The sequence below is a fragment of the Vulpes vulpes genome, chromosome 12 (genome assembly GCF_048418805.1).
Source record: "Vulpes vulpes isolate BD-2025 chromosome 12, VulVul3, whole genome shotgun sequence".
Taxonomy (NCBI): domain Eukaryota; kingdom Metazoa; phylum Chordata; class Mammalia; order Carnivora; family Canidae; genus Vulpes; species Vulpes vulpes.
Window position 1 is genome coordinate 21,750,119 of NC_132791.1, and position 18,476 is coordinate 21,768,594.

The following is an 18,476-nucleotide window of genomic DNA, read 5'->3' on the forward strand; positions in this document are numbered from 1 at the left end:
TCAGAAACTATAGAATATTCCATAGATAGAATATTCCATCAGAATTCAGAAGGCTAAAGTTTTAGTTCATAGATCTCCCCCTATGGTATGACTTCACCTCTCTGAGACTCACTTTTTCTGTGGAATAGTCTTAATGCAGATTGAATTTTTTCAATCTGTGCTATAATTTATAGAATGGAATAATTTTAAACCATTAAATATGCTATGGATGAGTATTTAGTTACAAGGACAGATTCTGATATAACAAAAAATGGGGGAGAAACAAGCTATAAAATTATATGTATAATATGCCATTTTAATAAAATTATAATGAAAAGGTTAGGAAGTATGTATGCCAAATCATTTATAGTATTTACTTCTGGCAAGTAGAGTTATAGGTGTTTTGGTTTTTGTTTTCCTGTATTTTGTTTTTTAGTGCAATATAAAAGACTTTTTTTTAAAGAAGATTAAAGAAGATTTATTTATTTGATAGAGAGGGCAAGGTGGGGGAGGGGCAAGGGGCAGAGGGTAAGGAAGAGAGAATCCCAAGCAGACTCCATGCTGAGCACAGAGCCTGATGCAGAGCTTGATCCCATGATTTTGAGATCATGACCTGAGCTGAAACCAAGGGTTGGATGCTTAACTGAGTGTGCCACCCAGGCATCCCTGAAAGAACTATTTTTAACTTTAATGTCTTTCATATGAGATTCATTATACTCAGATAATGTTAAAAGCAGTAAGCTGTAAGTATTTATTAATATAGCGATATTGATTATAATTAAAGCAAAAGTCATAGTTGTACCATTGGGAGTATCCCTGCAAATAGCCTTAAGTTCTGATATCTTCACTAATCAATGATCTAGCTTACTGGAAATTCCTTTTTTTTAAAATAAGAGACAAAGAATAGTTTTTTTTTTTTTTTTTTTTTTTTTTTTTTGCTAAAGAATAGTTTTATAAATAGAATGTCAACTGGTTAATTTATAGTGAGAGTACTATCTAGAGGGCAAATCAAGACCAGTCTTCTAGTTAGACATTTAGGACTTTTTTAAGAGGTAGATTTATAGTATAGTGAAATTAATGAATAGGAAATTGACTTAGTGGGGCACCTTGATCTCAGAGTTGTGAGTTCAAGCCCTGTGTTGGACTCCACACTGGGTGTGGAGCCTACTTAAAAAAAATTGGGGGATCCCTGGGTGGCTCAGCGGTTTAGCACCTGCCTTCAGCCCGGGGTGTGATCCTGGGGTCCTGGGATGGAGTCCCACATCAGGCTCCCTGCAGGGAGCCTGCTTCTCCCTCTGCCTGTGTCTCTGCTTCTCTTTCTCTCTGTGTCTCTCATGAATAAATAAACAAAATCTTTAAACAAAATTGATTTAGTGATTGTGTATATGTATTTTTTTTTTTTTTAGCAAGTGGGGGGAGGGGCAGAGGGAGACAATCCTCAAGCAGACTGCCCACTGGGTGCAGAGCCCACTGTGGGGCTTGATCCCACAACCCATGAGATCATGACTTGAGACAAAATAAAGAGCTCAACTGACCCAGCCACCCAAGTGCCTTGTGATTGTGTATATTTTTAACCTAGAGCACATTAGGATAGGAAAGGGAATAGGGCTTTCCTACTGAGTTAATCCATTCTATGTGTATCTTACCCTTGGACAGATACTAGTTATCAAGGAGCCTGTCTAGATAATGCCAATGGAACAAATTCTATCACTTCAGACACCTTTTTGTATGCTTAAAAAAAAAAAAAAAAAGGTTTTGCTTATTTATTTGAGAGAGAGAGCATGAGCTGGGGGTGGGAAGGCCAGAGGGAGAGGGAGAAGCAGACTCCCCACTGAACAGGGAGCCTGATGTGGGGCTCTATCCCAGGACCCCGGGATCATGACCTGAGCTGAAGGCAGACACTTAACTGACTGAACCATTCAGGTGCCCCTCCTTTTAGTATGCTTCTAAGTAAACACTCTTGCATTTTGATTGTACTGTTTGCTCTAGACGGATTCTGAAAAACTTTGTATTTCTGGAAAACTTGTAATGAATAGAAAATAACCCTTAGAAAGCAAAATGTGGCAGGATTGTACTTGTGGAGCTTACGGTTCTATTTGGAACCATTTCAGCAGTCTCTTTATGAAAAGAAGGATGACAAAATAGCAAAACTAGATTTTTTTTTTAAGACAGTGGAAAAGAAGACAGTGAGTCCAAGCAATAATGTTTTGTACAAAACGTGTAACTGCTTCTCCACCTGCACCTTTTGATGGTATCATTCTGCTTATAGGAAGAATGGGGTTAGGTAGGCCATTTAGAATGTAGCTTCATCATCAGAACATGAATAAATAACAGTCGTAGTAAAAATATTAGCAAAATTAAAAAGACTTGGGGCACTTGAGTGGCTCAGTTGGTTAAGTGTCTGACTCTTTTTTTTGTGTGTGTGTGTGTGTGTGTCTGACTCTTGATTTCAGCTTAAGTCATGGTCTTGAGATTGAGCCCTGTGTATGGCTCTGCACTGGGCATGGAGTCTGCTTAAGATTTCCCTCTCCCCCTCCCTCTCTTAAAAAAAAAAAAAGTTAAAAAGACTTAAATTCCTAATAATGAAAGAAATATCACAGTAAATAGAGAACTTTACAACATGAAACAAAAGTTTGATACCTTAATAGAAAGGGCTGTATATAAGGGCTGGGTGAGACAAAGCAGGTGATGTCAGAAGTTGCACATTGAGGAGCAAGAGGCTTCATGTTTAGCCTCTTCCTTCCAGTCCCCACCAATGAGAAAATGCAGTACCCAAGAGACATAAACCTTAGAAGATGGAAGGGTGTCTCCAGGAAGGTAAGGATCCTACGCACTGCAGGGAAATAGGTATTACTGTTATTTCTTGTTCTCTTAGTTATGTTAGCTATGCATTAAAGTAATCTTGAGATTCATCAGTTCATTAATGTTGCTGATAATTCATTAGGAACACTGGTTAGAAATGGGGAAGATTTACATTTTTCTAATGGTTTGAAATATTTTGGATTTTAAAGCACACATTCTAGTGACTATGGTAGCAAGTGCCTTTGTAAAATGTTAACTTTGCTGGATTCTTGGACTTGTTCCTGTAAGTTTTTACCATTTGATCCTATATTCAGATACTCTGCCTGGAATGTGACAAACTTTTTTTTTCCTTAGAATTTTTAAGCACAGACTTTGGGGTCTTGCTTTTTAGAATCTGCTTCTTCCTTTTTAAGGTTCTTAACTAATGAAGCAGTGTGGTTTGATTTTCTTTAAACAGGTGATGATGTAAAATCTAAAGATTACATTGTTGCGCTACAACACCCTGTGACCACTGACATTAAGCATTCCATAAAAATGTTTGAATTAACATTGGATGCACTTATCTCATTTAACAAGCGGACTCTAGTTCTGTTTCCAAACATTGACGCAGGTAATTGAAAATGAAGTTATGCCACCTACTTTTCTGATTTTTATGTTTCTATTATGTCTTCTTTTGACTGCCCCTCCTATCTTGCTTATCTTGTCATTGAAGCCATTTTAGTTTGAAATGCATTCTAATTGTTAGGGGATCACCAAGTTGTTGTAATAGATTGAAGTTTGTGATTTTTTTTTGCGCCAAGTTTATTAGAAACTGAAGAGGAAAGAAATACTACAAAAAATATCTTCAATCTCCCTGTAGTTCCAAATTTAGTCTCTTCTCTCCAGTTTCCACTAATGAGAAAATGCAGTAGCTAAAGGACACTAATGGTAGAAGGTCAAAGGGTGTTTCTAGGAAAGTCGTGATTTTAGTGAGTGCTGTAAAACAGCCACTATTGTTATTTCTTGTTCTCTAACTTATTTATATTAGATATGCCTTAGTCTTGAGCATAGGCAGTTGAGAGCTGGAGTCCCCAACCAATTCATCCTCAAGCCTGACCTGGTTGACTGCCTACTGGTAGATGGTAGTAGTAGCCTTTGGTGCTGGTGAGACCTTCAGCAGGTTAATGGGAAGATGAAATAGAAATGAGAAATGCAAAGCAGGGCCTGACACTGCAGAGTTTTCAATGACTGGTTTAGCTGACACCACTCATTGCTGAGCTTTTAGGCATTTTTTGAAGAAGGAGGTAGGATCCTTCTCTGCAATACCAAGATGTCACCATCTTACTCTGAAAGTATCCCTCTCTTAGTGTCTCTTGAATAATCTTTTAGGGGAAAAAAAGTAGGATATTAGTTGGAAAAAAGAAATTAAGAACTCCCAACCCAGGTTCTATCCAGGTAATATGCTATTATTTCAAAAACTTTAATATTGATTCTTCTAATCCTTTCAATTTTCTGTAAACATTTGGTAATGTAGTTATAGATCTCTCATTCAATATTCATTGTCAGTGATACTCCATTTTAAGACCACTTTCCTGATTGTATACACTTTAGAATTAGAGAGGTCAGACCCTAGAAAAGCAAAGGGTCCCAGGAATATCTAAATCATGTCTGCTACTCATGTTTCCTCCTCACAGGGCTTTTGATAAAATACATATAAGGAGCAATAGGGAAATAAGAATCATGGCATTCCTTTATCATTATGTGGTGTAGGGCCCAATTCCCCAATGCTGGAGAATAGGAGGAGTGTCTGGTTTAGTCTTAAGGCCAGAGAAAGCCTTCTTTGAGCCCAAATCTGAATCTTGGAATAGTAGCATCTTCTGGTATACCAGATACTACAATAATTATAGTTGATGACTTGGCATACTCTGACAGAACTGGGCATAGAGGGAGGCGGCTAGGCCTGCTGTAAGGAGGTTTACCCCAAGTCTGTTACCTACCTTGCCTCATAGAGAAAGCTTAAAAAGAGAGAAGAACATGCCCAGCTTCTCTTAAGTCAGTAACTCCTACCCACTGGTGAACAGTGTGGTAACATGGTGTAGTCTGTGTTCTCTGTCCTACTGCCTATCCAGTCTTGATTAGCAACCTTGTCTTTCTTCTAGGTGGTCACTAGGCAAGAGTGAGTAGAGGCAAGCAGAGAGGCCTTAAATATTGCTTCCGCCCCCCCACAGCTGTAAAATTTTAAAAAATCATGCATTTGAAATAAAATATCAGCTATAGTGTATCAGAATCTACATGTATTTTCTTGGAGCTTAGACCCAAGTGGGAGTGGTATCCCGTTGAGCTCTTGTTAAGGCATGAGCAGAGCTGATGCAGAGGCTCTCTGATCAGCTTGGTGTGTGGAGCCCTAGACCTTTCAGTTTAGTAACTCCCATCTTAGACTCTTGGCCTGTCTTGAACCTCTAAATTGCTGTTTAAGGTAAAGCTTTTATTGGGGCATTAATAAAAGATATTTACTTTGCTGAGTGCTGTTTGAAAAATCCCAACTGCTGCTGTTTAAAGTGCCTAGATGAGTTGAAGCAGAGGGCTGACCAGCCATTTTAGATATTCATCATTCCTGGAAAGATCAGTAATTAAAATTACTCTCTCCCTCATAACCATTGTGAATATTTATAGGGTGATTTAAGTGGGGCTTATTTGCCAATGAAAATGGTTTCTTTATCTTATAAACCATTTAACAGGTGGTTCGTTTCATTTTCACAGGGAGCAAAGAGATGGTTCGAGTGATGCGGAAGAAAGGCATCGAGCATCATCCCAATTTCCGTGCAGTTAAACATGTCCCATTTGACCAGTTTATACAGTTGGTTGCTCATGCAGGTTGTATGATTGGGAACAGCAGCTGTGGAGTACGAGAGGTTGGAGCTTTTGGAACACCTGTGATCAATCTAGGAACACGTCAGATTGGAAGAGAAACAGGTATTTACCTCAGTTTGTGTCTCAGTTGACTAGAAATATATCTGGAATCAGTGGCTCCTGCCCTGTGGTGAACACAGTGTGGTCACCGTCCTGCTGTCTGATCAATCAGATTAGCAGCTATGCCTCGCTTATTAGGCAGAAACTAGGAAAGTGTGAGGAGGGAGGCATTAAAAATGGGCTCCCCTTCATGCATCTGTGACTTTTAAAAAATCATATATTTGAATTATTACAAGGCTTGCATGTATCAGTGCTGGCATGTATTTTTATGAACAAGTGCATGAATGAGGTTAATGACCATTTGTAGCCTAAAATCTATAAATAGCACAAAGTGATTACCAAATTTTTTTAGGGCTCCACTTAACATTTTTATTGTCTCTAATGTCAGAGCGAAGAGTTTCTTAGCTGATTATGGTCCTTGATGGCTGTGTTTAAGATACAGTGATTGAATGTGTTATATGAATGCTAATCTTTCATTTGTGGGTACAGTAGAGTGCCTTTAATGAGTACTTGAGAGCATAGAAATTCTAAACAAGATGTCCCCTTAATAACTAAAGTGTAAGAAGGATTATTATTAATGAATTTGCTAACTGAGCTAGATCTTATTCTTAAAATTTAGTCCAAGTTCTAATAGTATCCATGCAAATATATTTCTATAGCTAATGGAAAAGTGTATGTACTTTTGGACAAAAAACTGGACTAGAATCAAAGAAGTTAGTTCTATCTTTGCTCTTTCTCTGTTCATAATTGCTACCCTATTTTCCACTATCCTTAGGTCTTCTTCCCTTTCATTCACAACATACTTGTTCCCTACTTCACCATTGAAAATACCATTGAATGGAAATTCTCTCAACTTCATTCATTAAGAAAGTATTTAATAAGCACCTACTATGTGTAGACACTGCGATTTTGGCAGTATACTAGACTAACCAGGGCTGAGGTCTCATGTAACTTTATTCTAGTGGGAGGGGAGATAGATGATAAGCTAAAAAAAAAAGGTATCAGACTTTCTGTGTGCTGTGCAGGCTGTAACACAAGATAATATGATGGGATACATTAGAGGGCATAAGGGAAAGCCTTCTTGAGGAGATGACACTTCAGCTGAGACCTGAATAACAATCTGCTATGTGAGGATCGAGGAGAAGCAGAAGGAACAGCCAGTGTGAAGACCCCAAGGTGGGAACAAGCCTGATGTATTTGAGAAACAGAAGGGCCAATATAGCTATAGGTGATGGGCAAGAGAAAGAGTGATACAGGATGATGTTAGAGAAGGAGGCAGACCTCTGTAAGCCAGGGTAAATAATCTGGGGTTTATTTTTAAGAATCATGGGAAGCCACTTATGGGAGGAGGACACGATGTGACTTGCATTTTGGAAAGATCACTCTGCTGCTCTATGGAAAGTAGAATGTGGTGGGACAGGAGTGGAATCAGGGAGACCAAGAGATTATTTCAGTTCATATGAGAGATGATAGTGGTTTAGAGTACCTGGAATAACAGACATGGACAAAAGTTAGATTTGGGGTTTATTAGAGTACTTGCTGCTGCTTGGATGTGAGCAGTGAAAGGAAAAAAAAATTTAGATTTTTGGATTGAGCAGTAGGGGTACTCTTTTCTGACACACAGGACACTGCAGGAGGAACACATTTGGGAAGGGTGGAATTAAGAGTTCTCTAATGGCCATGTTAAATCTGAGATGCCTATTAGATACCAAAGTGGACATGGCAGGCAAGCAGCTAGATAGTTCTAGGGAGAGTCAGAGTTGGAGATAGAAATTTGAGAGTGATTGGCATATGGATAGTGTTTAGTTTAAGATTAGTTTGTGTACCGTAACAGAGAGACCCAAAATAATAGTGCCTAAGCAAGTTAGGCAAGATTTTGTTTCTCATTGGTTTAGCTGTCTGGTCATCAGAAAATTAGTGTCTGTCTTCTTGATGGATGCTCCAATTCTTGCTGTCAAGTCCACATTTTAGTCATTGGGCAGGAAGAGAGAGGAAGGTGTCCTTCCTTTTCAAAGCATAAGCTGGAAATTGCTAGTATTTCTTCACATATCCTGTCAGAACATAGTCACAGGATCATATCTAACTGTAGGGGAAGCTGAAGAATATAGTCTTTAGCTGGATTATCAGATACTCAGCTAAAAATTCTGATACTAGTACAGAGAAAGGATAATGGTGCACTCTGCCAGAGATGTCCTTTAAAACGAAGGGACTACCTGAGATTGCCCAGAGATGACATAAATAGAGAAGAGAATGGAGCCCAGGACCAACCCTGGAGATGGAGCCCTTCCTTATTTAGAGTTCTGGTGAGGAGGAAGGGGCCAGAAGGAAGACTGGAAAGGACTGCCAAGTGGGGTCAAAGGAAACCCAGGAGGGTGATAGCATTAAAGCCAAGGGGGGAAAAAGTGATTCAAGGAGATGGTGTGGAACATTGCTTGGAGTTCAGGGATGATGTGAACAGAGAATTGAATGCTGGGCTTGCAGCAGGTTTTTGTTGTTAAAGGCAGTCTTGTATATTCCATCACCATACTTCTATAAACACATGCCCATTCATCCTTTTCTTCTTGTCTGTTTATTTTGGAGGGCATGGCCTCTCTGTCCTGCCCGCTGCTCTGCCTTCTCGATCGTGTTCTCGATCCCCACCATTCCTGCCTTCTCTGGGGCCTGAGGGGCATCCTTTCTCTGCCATGATCTTCAGCCTCCTCATCATTGAAACATGCCTTGGCCCCTCACATTCTAGAAACAATGACCCCACGCCTGTCTCTAGCTACCATTCTTCTGCTCATCTCTTCTTAGCCAGGTCTATTGAAAAATACGCCTATTTTCACTGTATTTACTCCATCATATTGGTCAGAAAGTATATGGAGACAAAGTGAATAGCTGACTGGCTGATAGACTGACCAACCTCACCTGGGCAGCTGATAAACAGCTGGCTGAGTAGATGGAAGTCAGGGTGGATAAAAGAGTGAACACACTAGATGACTAGATGAAGTGGGAGGGCTAAGTGGGTGCTAGATTCATGCATGTCATTTATTTTGCTAAATCAACAAGAACTTGATATATTGTCTTTGGGAATAAAGGACCCTAGTGTTCTTAAGTATTTGATACATGGAAATCTTGCTGAGAGGTTTAAAAGATATAAAGGAGAAAAGTTGTTCTTTAAGAAGACTCATTTGAAGTCTTCTGAGTTTCAGGCCTAATTATGAGCACAACACAACACATTGCTAATTTCTTTATTCTTTGGACATTTCCACTTCCAAATCATTGTAATGTGTCACTGGGTTCACCTAGGGGAGAATGTCCTTCATGTCCGGGATGCTGATACCCAAGACAAAATACTGCAAGCGCTGCACCTTCAGTTTGGTAAACAATACCCTTGGTGAGTATATACCATTTTTAAAGTGATTTAAAAGGGAGCTGCCTTGGGTACCATTTTAAAGCTGTGATCTTTATTTATTTTAAAAGATTTTATATATTCATGAGACACACAGAGAGGGGGAGAGAGAGAGAGAGACAGAGGGAGACAAAGACACGGGCAGAGAGAGAAGCAGGCTCCATGCAGGGAGCCCGATATAGGGCTCGATCCTGGGACTCCCGGATCATGCCCTGAGCCAAAGGCAGATGCTTAACTGCTAAGCCACCCAGTCATCAGTCATTTTAACAGAGCTTTCATTCTACATCCCTACGGGCACCCTAGCTGCCAATGAGACAGGGCTTGCTAGTATAACCCCTCTTATTCTACCAAGGGTTCAAATGGAGGATAAGTTATTTGTCTCAGTTAATTAATATAGCGCTTCTACCAGGAAATACTTCTTTAGCCTACTCTGACTTTTTGTAAATAGTAGAAAATAAATTATTTTCTTTAAAAATAGTCTAGTGCAGCATTTAATTTAGACTGCTTTCCTTTCTATTTCAATTAATGAGATTTTCCTATATGTGAATGTTTGAATTCTGAAAATATTTTTCCTGATAAATGTAAAGACTAAAAAAGCAATAAGTAAATAAATTTGTCCCAAGTTATGTTCTGAAATTGGCTTAACAAAGATCATTTTTCCTTAATGATAGACATATTTGTTAACGGTATCTCAGGCTGGAAATAGTTGTATTTCAATCAGCAGTGGAATAAGATATTCCATTGGTAACGTGCATGTACTTAGTTACTATGTTGCTGGAGATATCAGATGTTGTTATTTGAAAATGAAGCACAACTTTATTACCTGAAGTCTCAGTTTCTATTAGTACCATGTTCTCTGTATCATTTAACATGTATGAGAGAAGCATTTAATTTAATTGACTTTTTTTGTTACTGCAGTTCAAAGATATATGGGGATGGAAATGCTGTTCCGAGGATTTTGAAGTTTCTCAAATCTATTGATCTTCAAGAGCCACTACAAAAGAAATTCTGCTTTCCTCCTGTGAAGGAAAATATCTCTCAAGATATTGACCATATTCTTGAAACTCTAAGCGCCCTGGCTGTTGATCTCGGTGGGACAAACCTCCGAGTTGCAATAGTCAGCATGAAGGTAATTTAGTTCCTAAGTCATAATTTCATATCCCATATAAATAATTGATTTTTTTTTTAAAGTATGGTTGGAAGGTAGGACTAGGAACATACATACAAATGAGATTGTAATCATTTGCTCACAGTATTGACTTTTGGATCCATTACAATGTTTGTCTCACTATTTTACTAAGCATTAACACTTAAAAGAAAAATTCTCCAGGAATCCTAGTTAGTAGACTTGAATTGACAGTGGGAGACCCCTTAGGTAACCAGAGAGGGCTCTTGCCATCCAGGAGACCTGGAATTCTATACTTTGTAACAGCACAGATCATGCTGATTACTGTCACTACCCCGGGGGAGGGTATCCACAAATGGTGAAGGGAATTGCACCTTCTTTGGAACGTGGTTTTAGTTGAGTACAGCATTCCTTCAGTTCCTTAACCAGAAGAACAGCACAGTGTTGATGGAAACTGAGAGAGCCTTCATAAAAACATAAATTGTTTGTGTTAAAATGATCCCTGATGACTTAAGAATAAATCTAGCAGAAAAACCATTGCTCAAAATATTGTAGATATATAAAATTTTAGGAGTCCATGAGAAGTGGCAAGGATTTCAAAAATAGAGTTGTTTAGGTCAAATAAAGCAAAACAAAACAATTTTCTCAAGAGAAGCCAATGGTTTCCTTTGTAAATACTCTTTAAAAAGCATTGATAGAAGATTTTCTTAACCAAGAAATGATCTATCAGTAGCCAAAACCCTTTGTAGTGGTCAAATTCTAGAAACACTACTATTCAAATCAGGAAGAAAGATGTTTTCTGCAACATTATTGCACATAATTCTGGAAGTTATGAAGGGAGTAAAAGCAAGGAGCAAACAGCACAAGTGGAGATTGTACACAGAGTAAAACAAAACATATTATAGCCAGTATGAATAAACAAGCTTGCAGAATTAGTAAAAAACCTGAGTAAAATGGCTAGATGTTATGATAAATATATACCAATAACTTTCTACTTACATGAAATTTTAGGCAAAGATTTTTGAGTTTTCCTACAAGCGAGCGTTTGTCAGCCTGACTGCACATTAGCATTACCTAAAGCTTTAAAAAAAAATATATAGATACCTGGGTCCCACCCTAGACTAATTTGAATCTCTGGGCAGGGTGTCCAAGGCATCAATATTTGTTCAAAGCCCAGGTGATTCTGCTGCATGGGGACATTGAGAGGTGTAATTTTAGTTTTGTTTGCTTGCTTGTTTATTTATTTCTCTTAAGTAGGCGCCACATCCAGTGTGGAGCCCAACTTAGGACTCAAACTCACGACTATGAGAAGTAGGACCTGAGCCAAGGTCAGGAGTCAGACACTTAACTGAGCCACCCAGGCGCGCACCCTAAGTTTGTTTTTAATGACAGTCATTAGAGACAGCTAATTTACCCTTGTAAATGGGTAAAATCCACTAATAAAAGAATGGAAACGGAGCATATTCAGAACAACCAGAAAAATTATAAGAATCCTCTAAACCAAAAAACTATGTAAAGGCTTGAAAAATATCCTGAATGGGAGTGCTATTTTTTTTAAATGTCAGCACTTTCCAAATTGAATTATAAGTTTAACATAATTCTAGTCAACATTTTAATGGGATTTTTAAACGTTTGACAATGATGGGACACCTGGGTGGCTCAGTGGTTGAGTGATTTGCCTTTAGCTCAGGGCGTGATCCTGGAGTCCCGGGATTGAGTCCCGCATCCCACTCCCTGCATGGAGCCTGCTTCTCCCTCTGCCTGTGTCTCTGCCTCTCTCTCTCATGAATAAATAAGTAAAATCTTTATAAAATAAATAAATAAAATAAAAGTTTGATAAGGCTCTTCTGAAATTAACCCAAAATAATGCATAAATGAGAATAGCAAAGAAAAATTTTACAAAAAGAAGAATTTAGGAGACTCTCCTTGACTGGTATTAAAACATATCACAGGGCAGACCCAGTGGCTCGGTGGTTTGGCGTTGCCTTCAGCCCACAGTATGATCCTGGAGTCCCGCGTCGGGCTCCCTGCATGGAGCCTGCTTCTCTCTCTGCCTCTCATTAATAAATAAAATCTTAAAAAAAAAAAAAAATAGGGCAGCCCAGTGGCTCAGCGGTTTAGTGCTGCCTTCAGCCCAGGGCCTGATCCTGGGGACCTGGGATTGAGTCCCACATCGGGCTCCCTGCCTGGAGCCTGCTTCTCCCTCTGCCTGTGTCTCTGCCTCTCTCTCTCTCTGTGTCTCTCATGAATAAATAAAATCTTTAAATAAATAAATAAATAAATAAATAAATAAATAAATAAATAAAATATCACAAAGCGCAGTAATTTAAACATCATAGATCTGTGCTATTATTGGCTTCAGTTATGGGAGGTGATTAAAGCTTACCTCCTTAGGATATTTATTTAGTTGCCTTAGTTTTTAAGCAAGGAAATTTTATCATCCCAAAAGAATAAACTATGACTTTTTTTTTTAAAGATTTTATTTATTTATTCATAGACACAGAGGGAGAGAGGCAGAGACACAGGGAGAGGGAGAAGCAGGCTCCATGCAGGGAGCCCGATGTGGGACTCGATCCTGGGTTTCCAGGATCACACCCCAGGCTGCAGGCGGCGCCAAGCCAGGGCTGCCCCAAACTATGACCTTTTAATGAACATTGAGATTAGCTAACATTCACTTTATGCTTGACAGGGGCCCCTGTGGTTTGCTGTGCAGTTGCCACTGCTTCAGTTAGCCATATGCCAGAATGGCTTCCCAGGCGTCCCCCAAGCAGTCATTTAAATCTACAGTACTCTCTGTCCTATATAGCAAAGTCTGATTTATTGTGAAGAGGGTCAGAAGATTCATGGGGGAAAAAAAAAAAAAAGAAGATTCATGGGATGCTCCTTGGGTAATAAGATCAATGAGACAGGGCTTATTTTCTTTCTTTATGTTTTAGGGTGAAATTGTTAAGAAGTATACTCAGTTCAATCCTAAAACCTATGAAGAGAGGATTAATTTAATCCTACAGATGTGTGTAGAAGCTGCAGCAGAAGCTGTAAAACTCAACTGCAGAATTTTGGGAGTAGGTGAGATTGTGAATTGCATATTCAAGAAATGTTCTTTTTGATATATAGAATTGACTGAGTACTGTTGCATGACTGACCATAAGGTCACTGCCCTTTGTATGTGGCTCCAGGTCCTATATGTGGGCCCCACGGATGGGGTCTTTCTGAAATACCAGTAATCATTACGGGTACATTGGTGGGGAGCTACAGGTTTAACTCAGAATTGCCTGACATTTCCTTGCAATCTTTGGTAATATTTGTCCTAGGAGATCTTGGGTGAGTTAATTTGTGTTTGAAACCCAGGGAGTTGGCAGACTTTTCTAAGATTGTGTGTCAGAATTATTTCCCTTGTGTGTGTGGTGGAGCTCAGGTATTTCTACGGGTGGCCGTGTAAATCCCCGGGAAGGAGTCGTGCTGCATTCAACCAAACTGATTCAAGAATGGAACTCCGTGGACCTCCGGACCCCGCTGTCTGACACCTTGCATCTCCCCGTGTGGGTGGACAATGATGGCAATTGTGCTGCCCTGGCGGAAAGGAAATTTGGCCAAGGAAAGGGCCTGGAAAACTTTGTGACACTTATCACAGGCACAGGTGAGGGGAGGATGAGGAGGTTGCTTCAGGAGCTAGACCGTGTGTTGGGGCGCACCCTCAGCGTCAGCCAGGCAGCGTGTAAGTCTAGTGTTAACCTCCTGCTTGAGTAGAGCCAGAAGGGGAGCCCCATGGGAGGGCAGAGGGCCCTCTCAGGCTTTGCCCAGCATGTGCCCTGCCCTGGGCATGCATGTGGACCTCACATTCTCAGGAACTTGTCTGATCTGTTCAGAGCCCTTACTCCCCAAAGCTGCTCATTCCTAGCTTCTCCACCCAGTCTTTTTGGTTAGTATCATATTTGCCTTAACTCTCAGCTCTTATGCTAGGCAGTGGAGACTAATAAATATATTTTTCCTTTAAATGTCTGTGACAAACACCCTCAGGGGTAGCCCCCTCAAGTTCTGAGGTAGATGACATAAGAAGCCCTTTGAGCTGGTCCTCTAGGAGCTGCCAAGTTGGTCAAAACAAACAACCAGTGTTTTATTTTATTTTATTTTATTTTATTATTTTATTTTATTTATTTTATTTATTTTATTTTATTTTATTTTATTTTATTATTTTATTTTATTTATGATAGTCACAGAGAGAGAGAGAGAGAGAGAGAGAGAGAGAGAGGCAGAGACATAGGCAGAGGGAGAAGCAGGCTCCACGCACCGGGAGCCCGATGTGGGACTCGATCCCGGGTCTCCAGGATCGCGCCCTGGGCCAAAGGCAGGCGCCAAACCGCTGCGCCACCCAGGGATCCCACAACCAGTGTTTTGAAAATAGTCTTGCTCCCTCCATACTGCCATTTTTGCTGAGAATGTTGGCTGGTTTGAGGCCACCAAGATTGGGAGCGGGCGGTGGGACCAGAAAATACCAGAAAGTTCGCTTATTAAAATTCAGCGTTTCTTTTTTTTTTTTTTCCTCCCTTGATTAAGCTTTCTTGATTGCTAACTAACAAATGTGTTAGTTTCCAAAGTTGCAAAAAAAATTGGTTGTGACAGTTTTTGCCAGTTTATTCATTGCTTTAGTGGAGGGATGGGCTTTTGGAATTGCCTGCTCTGCCATTTTTGCTGATGTCCTAGTTTAGTTTTGGAATGAGGAAACAGGCTCTGCTGGTAGGTGGTTGAGCCACCATTTGATCCCAGATATATCTAATCTCAAAATTTGTGTGCCCTTAAACTCTACATTACGCCACCTCCTCTAGAAGCTCAGGTCCTTCTCTTAGTCTCAGACACAGTTTTAGCAAACTTGGATATCATTTCCTAGATTTCCTGTCTGAGATAGTTTGCAAATTAAGAGGGGTGGAGTTGAAGAGCAGGTGCCACAGGAAGTAACTGATGGCAGGATAAGTCTGAAAAGTAGAGCCTTCTCAGGCTTTTCTCCTTAACAACTCCTAAACTCTGCAAAACAAGAGAGTCACTGATACTCATAATCACTGAGTCACAGATTTTTAGACATGGTGGCATTAAGAAGAGGCAAAATCATAGTTTATATTCTCTGTTTAAGAAAGAAGATGGTGTATGATGTATTTTGGAAAGATGGTATTTTCTTGGGTTTCCCCTATAGCAAAGCCCAAGATGAGGACTTAGGGATGGGTATTTTATGTTGGAGGTGATCCTGAGAAGTAGGAGTGTAAGAGTGAGAAGAGTAGAACAGAGTAGGTGGAAAGCCATTATCCAAGTTGCCTTGAGGACAGTGGGAGCTAAAATCTACCAGAACCTTCCAAGAAGTCTACAGAATACCATTCAGAGTTGATTGGAGATGGCCTCAGTGAGGAGACAGGCAGTGTGAGTTTGAGGTGAGCCTGAGCCTGTGTGGATCTGTTCCCCACAGCGAGCCAAGTAGATGCAACACAGGGTTGCAACATTAGAGTTAGGGATCTGCTTAAAATATTTCCCTCCAAAATACTTCCAGGTAAAGTGTTGGCCAAGTTTCAGTTATTCAGGAAAAGAGGCAGCATAAAGAACCTTACATTCTAAAGCTTTGCTAGACAGACGAGGCATTGCTATATCACAGCTTCCTGTTTGAGGTGAAGAGCCACCTCAGTGATTATTGTCTTTTGCTGTAGGAATTGGCGGGGGGATCATCCATCAACACGAGTTGATCCATGGAAGCTCCTTCTGTGCTGCAGAACTTGGCCACCTTGTTGTGTCTCTGGATGGGCCTGACTGTTCCTGTGGAAGTCATGGGTGTATTGAAGCATACGCCTCTGGAATGGCCTTGCAGAGGGAAGCAAAAAAGCTACATGATGGTTGGTTTTTTTTTCTCCTGAGGAATTAAATAGCTAAATGGTAGACAAGTATTTCAAAGTAGATATTTCAAAAACAGCTGGATACTGAAGACTTAGAACTTTTATCCTTCTCACTTCCCAGAGGAAAGGTGGTGCTTCCTCATACCAAAGCTCTGAAATTCCCCTTAGTCCTGACCCATATTAACACTTTCCCCTCCAGTGGTGGGGATGGACAAGGGTCTTGAGCTCCAGGATAACAGAGACAATTTGATTTTTGTTACTTCAGCCCCTAGCTGAAGAAATAAATGGATTAACATATTACAGTTGTGAACTCTGAAAAGTCTATTTGAATTAAAGTTATTTCTGGACACGTTATAAAAGTCAGGATGGGTTCTATCTAGTCTAATACAAGAGGGAGTCATTTACTATTATTATAATATACTGTCAAATGCACTGAGAATGGTGGCCAAGGAATATAGATGCATATTAGGAGGACACCAGTGTTCCCTCCCTGCCCTCTTCATACAGGGAGGGGAGCATTAGGGTGCTGTCCAGGGGTTGTGAGAGGGTAAACAGAATTAGCAGGACAAGTTGGGATGAGCCAGGGACGCTTTCGAGCTTGGGAAGCAGTGTGGGTGCATAAAAGGCAAGGTGGATAAAGCATAGCAAGAAGTAGGCCAAGACCAGCAGCTAATGGAGAAGCTTCTAGGGGAAAGACATGATCAGATCAGAATTTTAGACTCTTTACTAAAATGTAACTTTTTGTTTTCTGAGAGAAAAATAGTTGTTGAATAGAGTAGCTTTAGATGGTATAGTTCTAGAGTGATGTCCATTTTTCTAGGTGGACAGGCTGGGAATATAAAAGGAGGAGCAGGTTGTGGCAGAAGGGGATGGCTCGGTGCCTGTGGGACTTTGGGTGGAGATGTGTAGAGGGTAGCTGGCTGTGGGGGTCTGGCGCTCAGGAGAGATGAGTGGGTTGGAGGTGGGGATTTGGGAATCATCAGCCCTGAGGTGTGGCAGTTAAACCTCTGAATGTGACTTGGAGTGAGGCAGGTGTCAGGGTGGAATCCGGCAAAGCAGCATTTAATGGGCAGAAAGGAAAACTGGGAAAGGGTAAACTCACAGCAGCCAAAGGGAGAGTGTTTCAAGGAGAGAGTTGTTGGTAATGTCAAGGGCTGTTAATAAGTAAATCAGAAAAGTTCATTGGCTTTGGCCATGGGGACATCATTTGAAACCCTGCAAATTTTGTTATTCAATTTCACTGTTATCATTAGCCTCCCTTAGGAGCCTGTTTGGACTTTTTTTTTTTTTTCCTAATCCTCCCCCTGCCACAACATGTGATACTTCAGTACCACAGATCTACTGTTTATCTGTTTGTGTTTATGTAACTATATGTATAAAAAAGAGTAGGCTTTTTAATTGTTTTTTTCCTGAAGAACCAGTTTTTGTCCTCCTGGGGGAAATAAACTTATCTTAAGAGAGAGCACATTCAAATAGGGGGAGCAGAAGCCTGACCACAGAGTAAGAGGGAAGAAGTGCCTTGAGGGTGTGGAGGTTGTGGAGTCCCCGGAAAGTCCCTGAGCAGGGGGAGGAAATGAGCTGCAGCGCCTGGGTTGTCTGAGAGAGGGAGAGGAGGAGGGAAGGTATGCAAATACAGGCATGTGTTTAGATGGGGGCAGAAAAGTCAGGGAACCCCTGCCCTGTGGCACCCTTTATCAGAGAGGTGGGCAGTTCGGAGCTCTCCTGGTGGTGGGAGCAGAGTAAAAGGTCTGAGGTTGGAAGCTGAGGAGAGCCCTGAGGAGGAAGGGGAGAGAGCTGGCCGGGCTAGGTAGCAACCCATAGTTGGGATTTTCTCTCGTCAGAGCCCAAGCGTGATAGCAGATGAGGAGGCGGTCTGAGCTGGGCTGATGAGGGGTGGTGAGGGGCAGAAAAGACCAAGACTACAGATAATAGACTTCACTGAGCGCTGACTCTGGCCAGCATTTAACTAAGTTCTGTACGTCCATTATCTCATTTAGTTCCTTAAACAATCCTGCCAGAGTATGTTTTGTAGAGAAGAGAGTATAGAGGTGATGTGACACAGATGGGGTTGTGCAGCTGGTAGTGACCGAGTTGGCAACTGAACCCCTGGCCATGTCGGTTCTTTAGGCGCTGCCGTAGAATGCGGGGCCTTTGCAAGTGATGTGACGTGCATCTTGGTTGGATAAAGAAAGGAGATAAATACCTAGAAGTCTCTGTTTCATGTGGAAGTGAGAAGTAAGGAGGCTAGAGGGCTTGATAGGAGGCTCGGATCGGAGTTGAGGATTTTCCAGTTGGGGAAGTTCTGGGTGATGTGTAACCTAGGCAGCAAAAGGGCAGCAGTGGCCTCTGGAGTCCTGTA

General features: G+C 40.8%; 1 protein-coding gene across 4 annotated transcripts in view; it reads left to right on the forward strand.

Moving 5' to 3' along the window:
- The window catches only part of GNE (glucosamine (UDP-N-acetyl)-2-epimerase/N-acetylmannosamine kinase), a 42,821-nt gene that overhangs the window by 20,923 nt on the left and 3,422 nt on the right, over positions 1 to 18,476 (forward strand). For all 4 annotated transcript variants that reach the window (XM_072727931.1, XM_072727934.1, XM_072727933.1 and 1 more), the window contains exons 4-10: positions 3,239 to 3,391; positions 5,521 to 5,733; positions 9,019 to 9,106; positions 10,040 to 10,250; positions 13,184 to 13,313; positions 13,663 to 13,884; positions 15,935 to 16,117. In XM_072727931.1, coding sequence (XP_072584032.1) covers positions 3,239 to 3,391; positions 5,521 to 5,733; positions 9,019 to 9,106; positions 10,040 to 10,250; positions 13,184 to 13,313; positions 13,663 to 13,884; positions 15,935 to 16,117 — 1,200 coding nt within the window. The remainder of the gene's footprint in view (positions 1 to 3,238; positions 3,392 to 5,520; positions 5,734 to 9,018; positions 9,107 to 10,039; positions 10,251 to 13,183; positions 13,314 to 13,662; positions 13,885 to 15,934; positions 16,118 to 18,476) is intronic.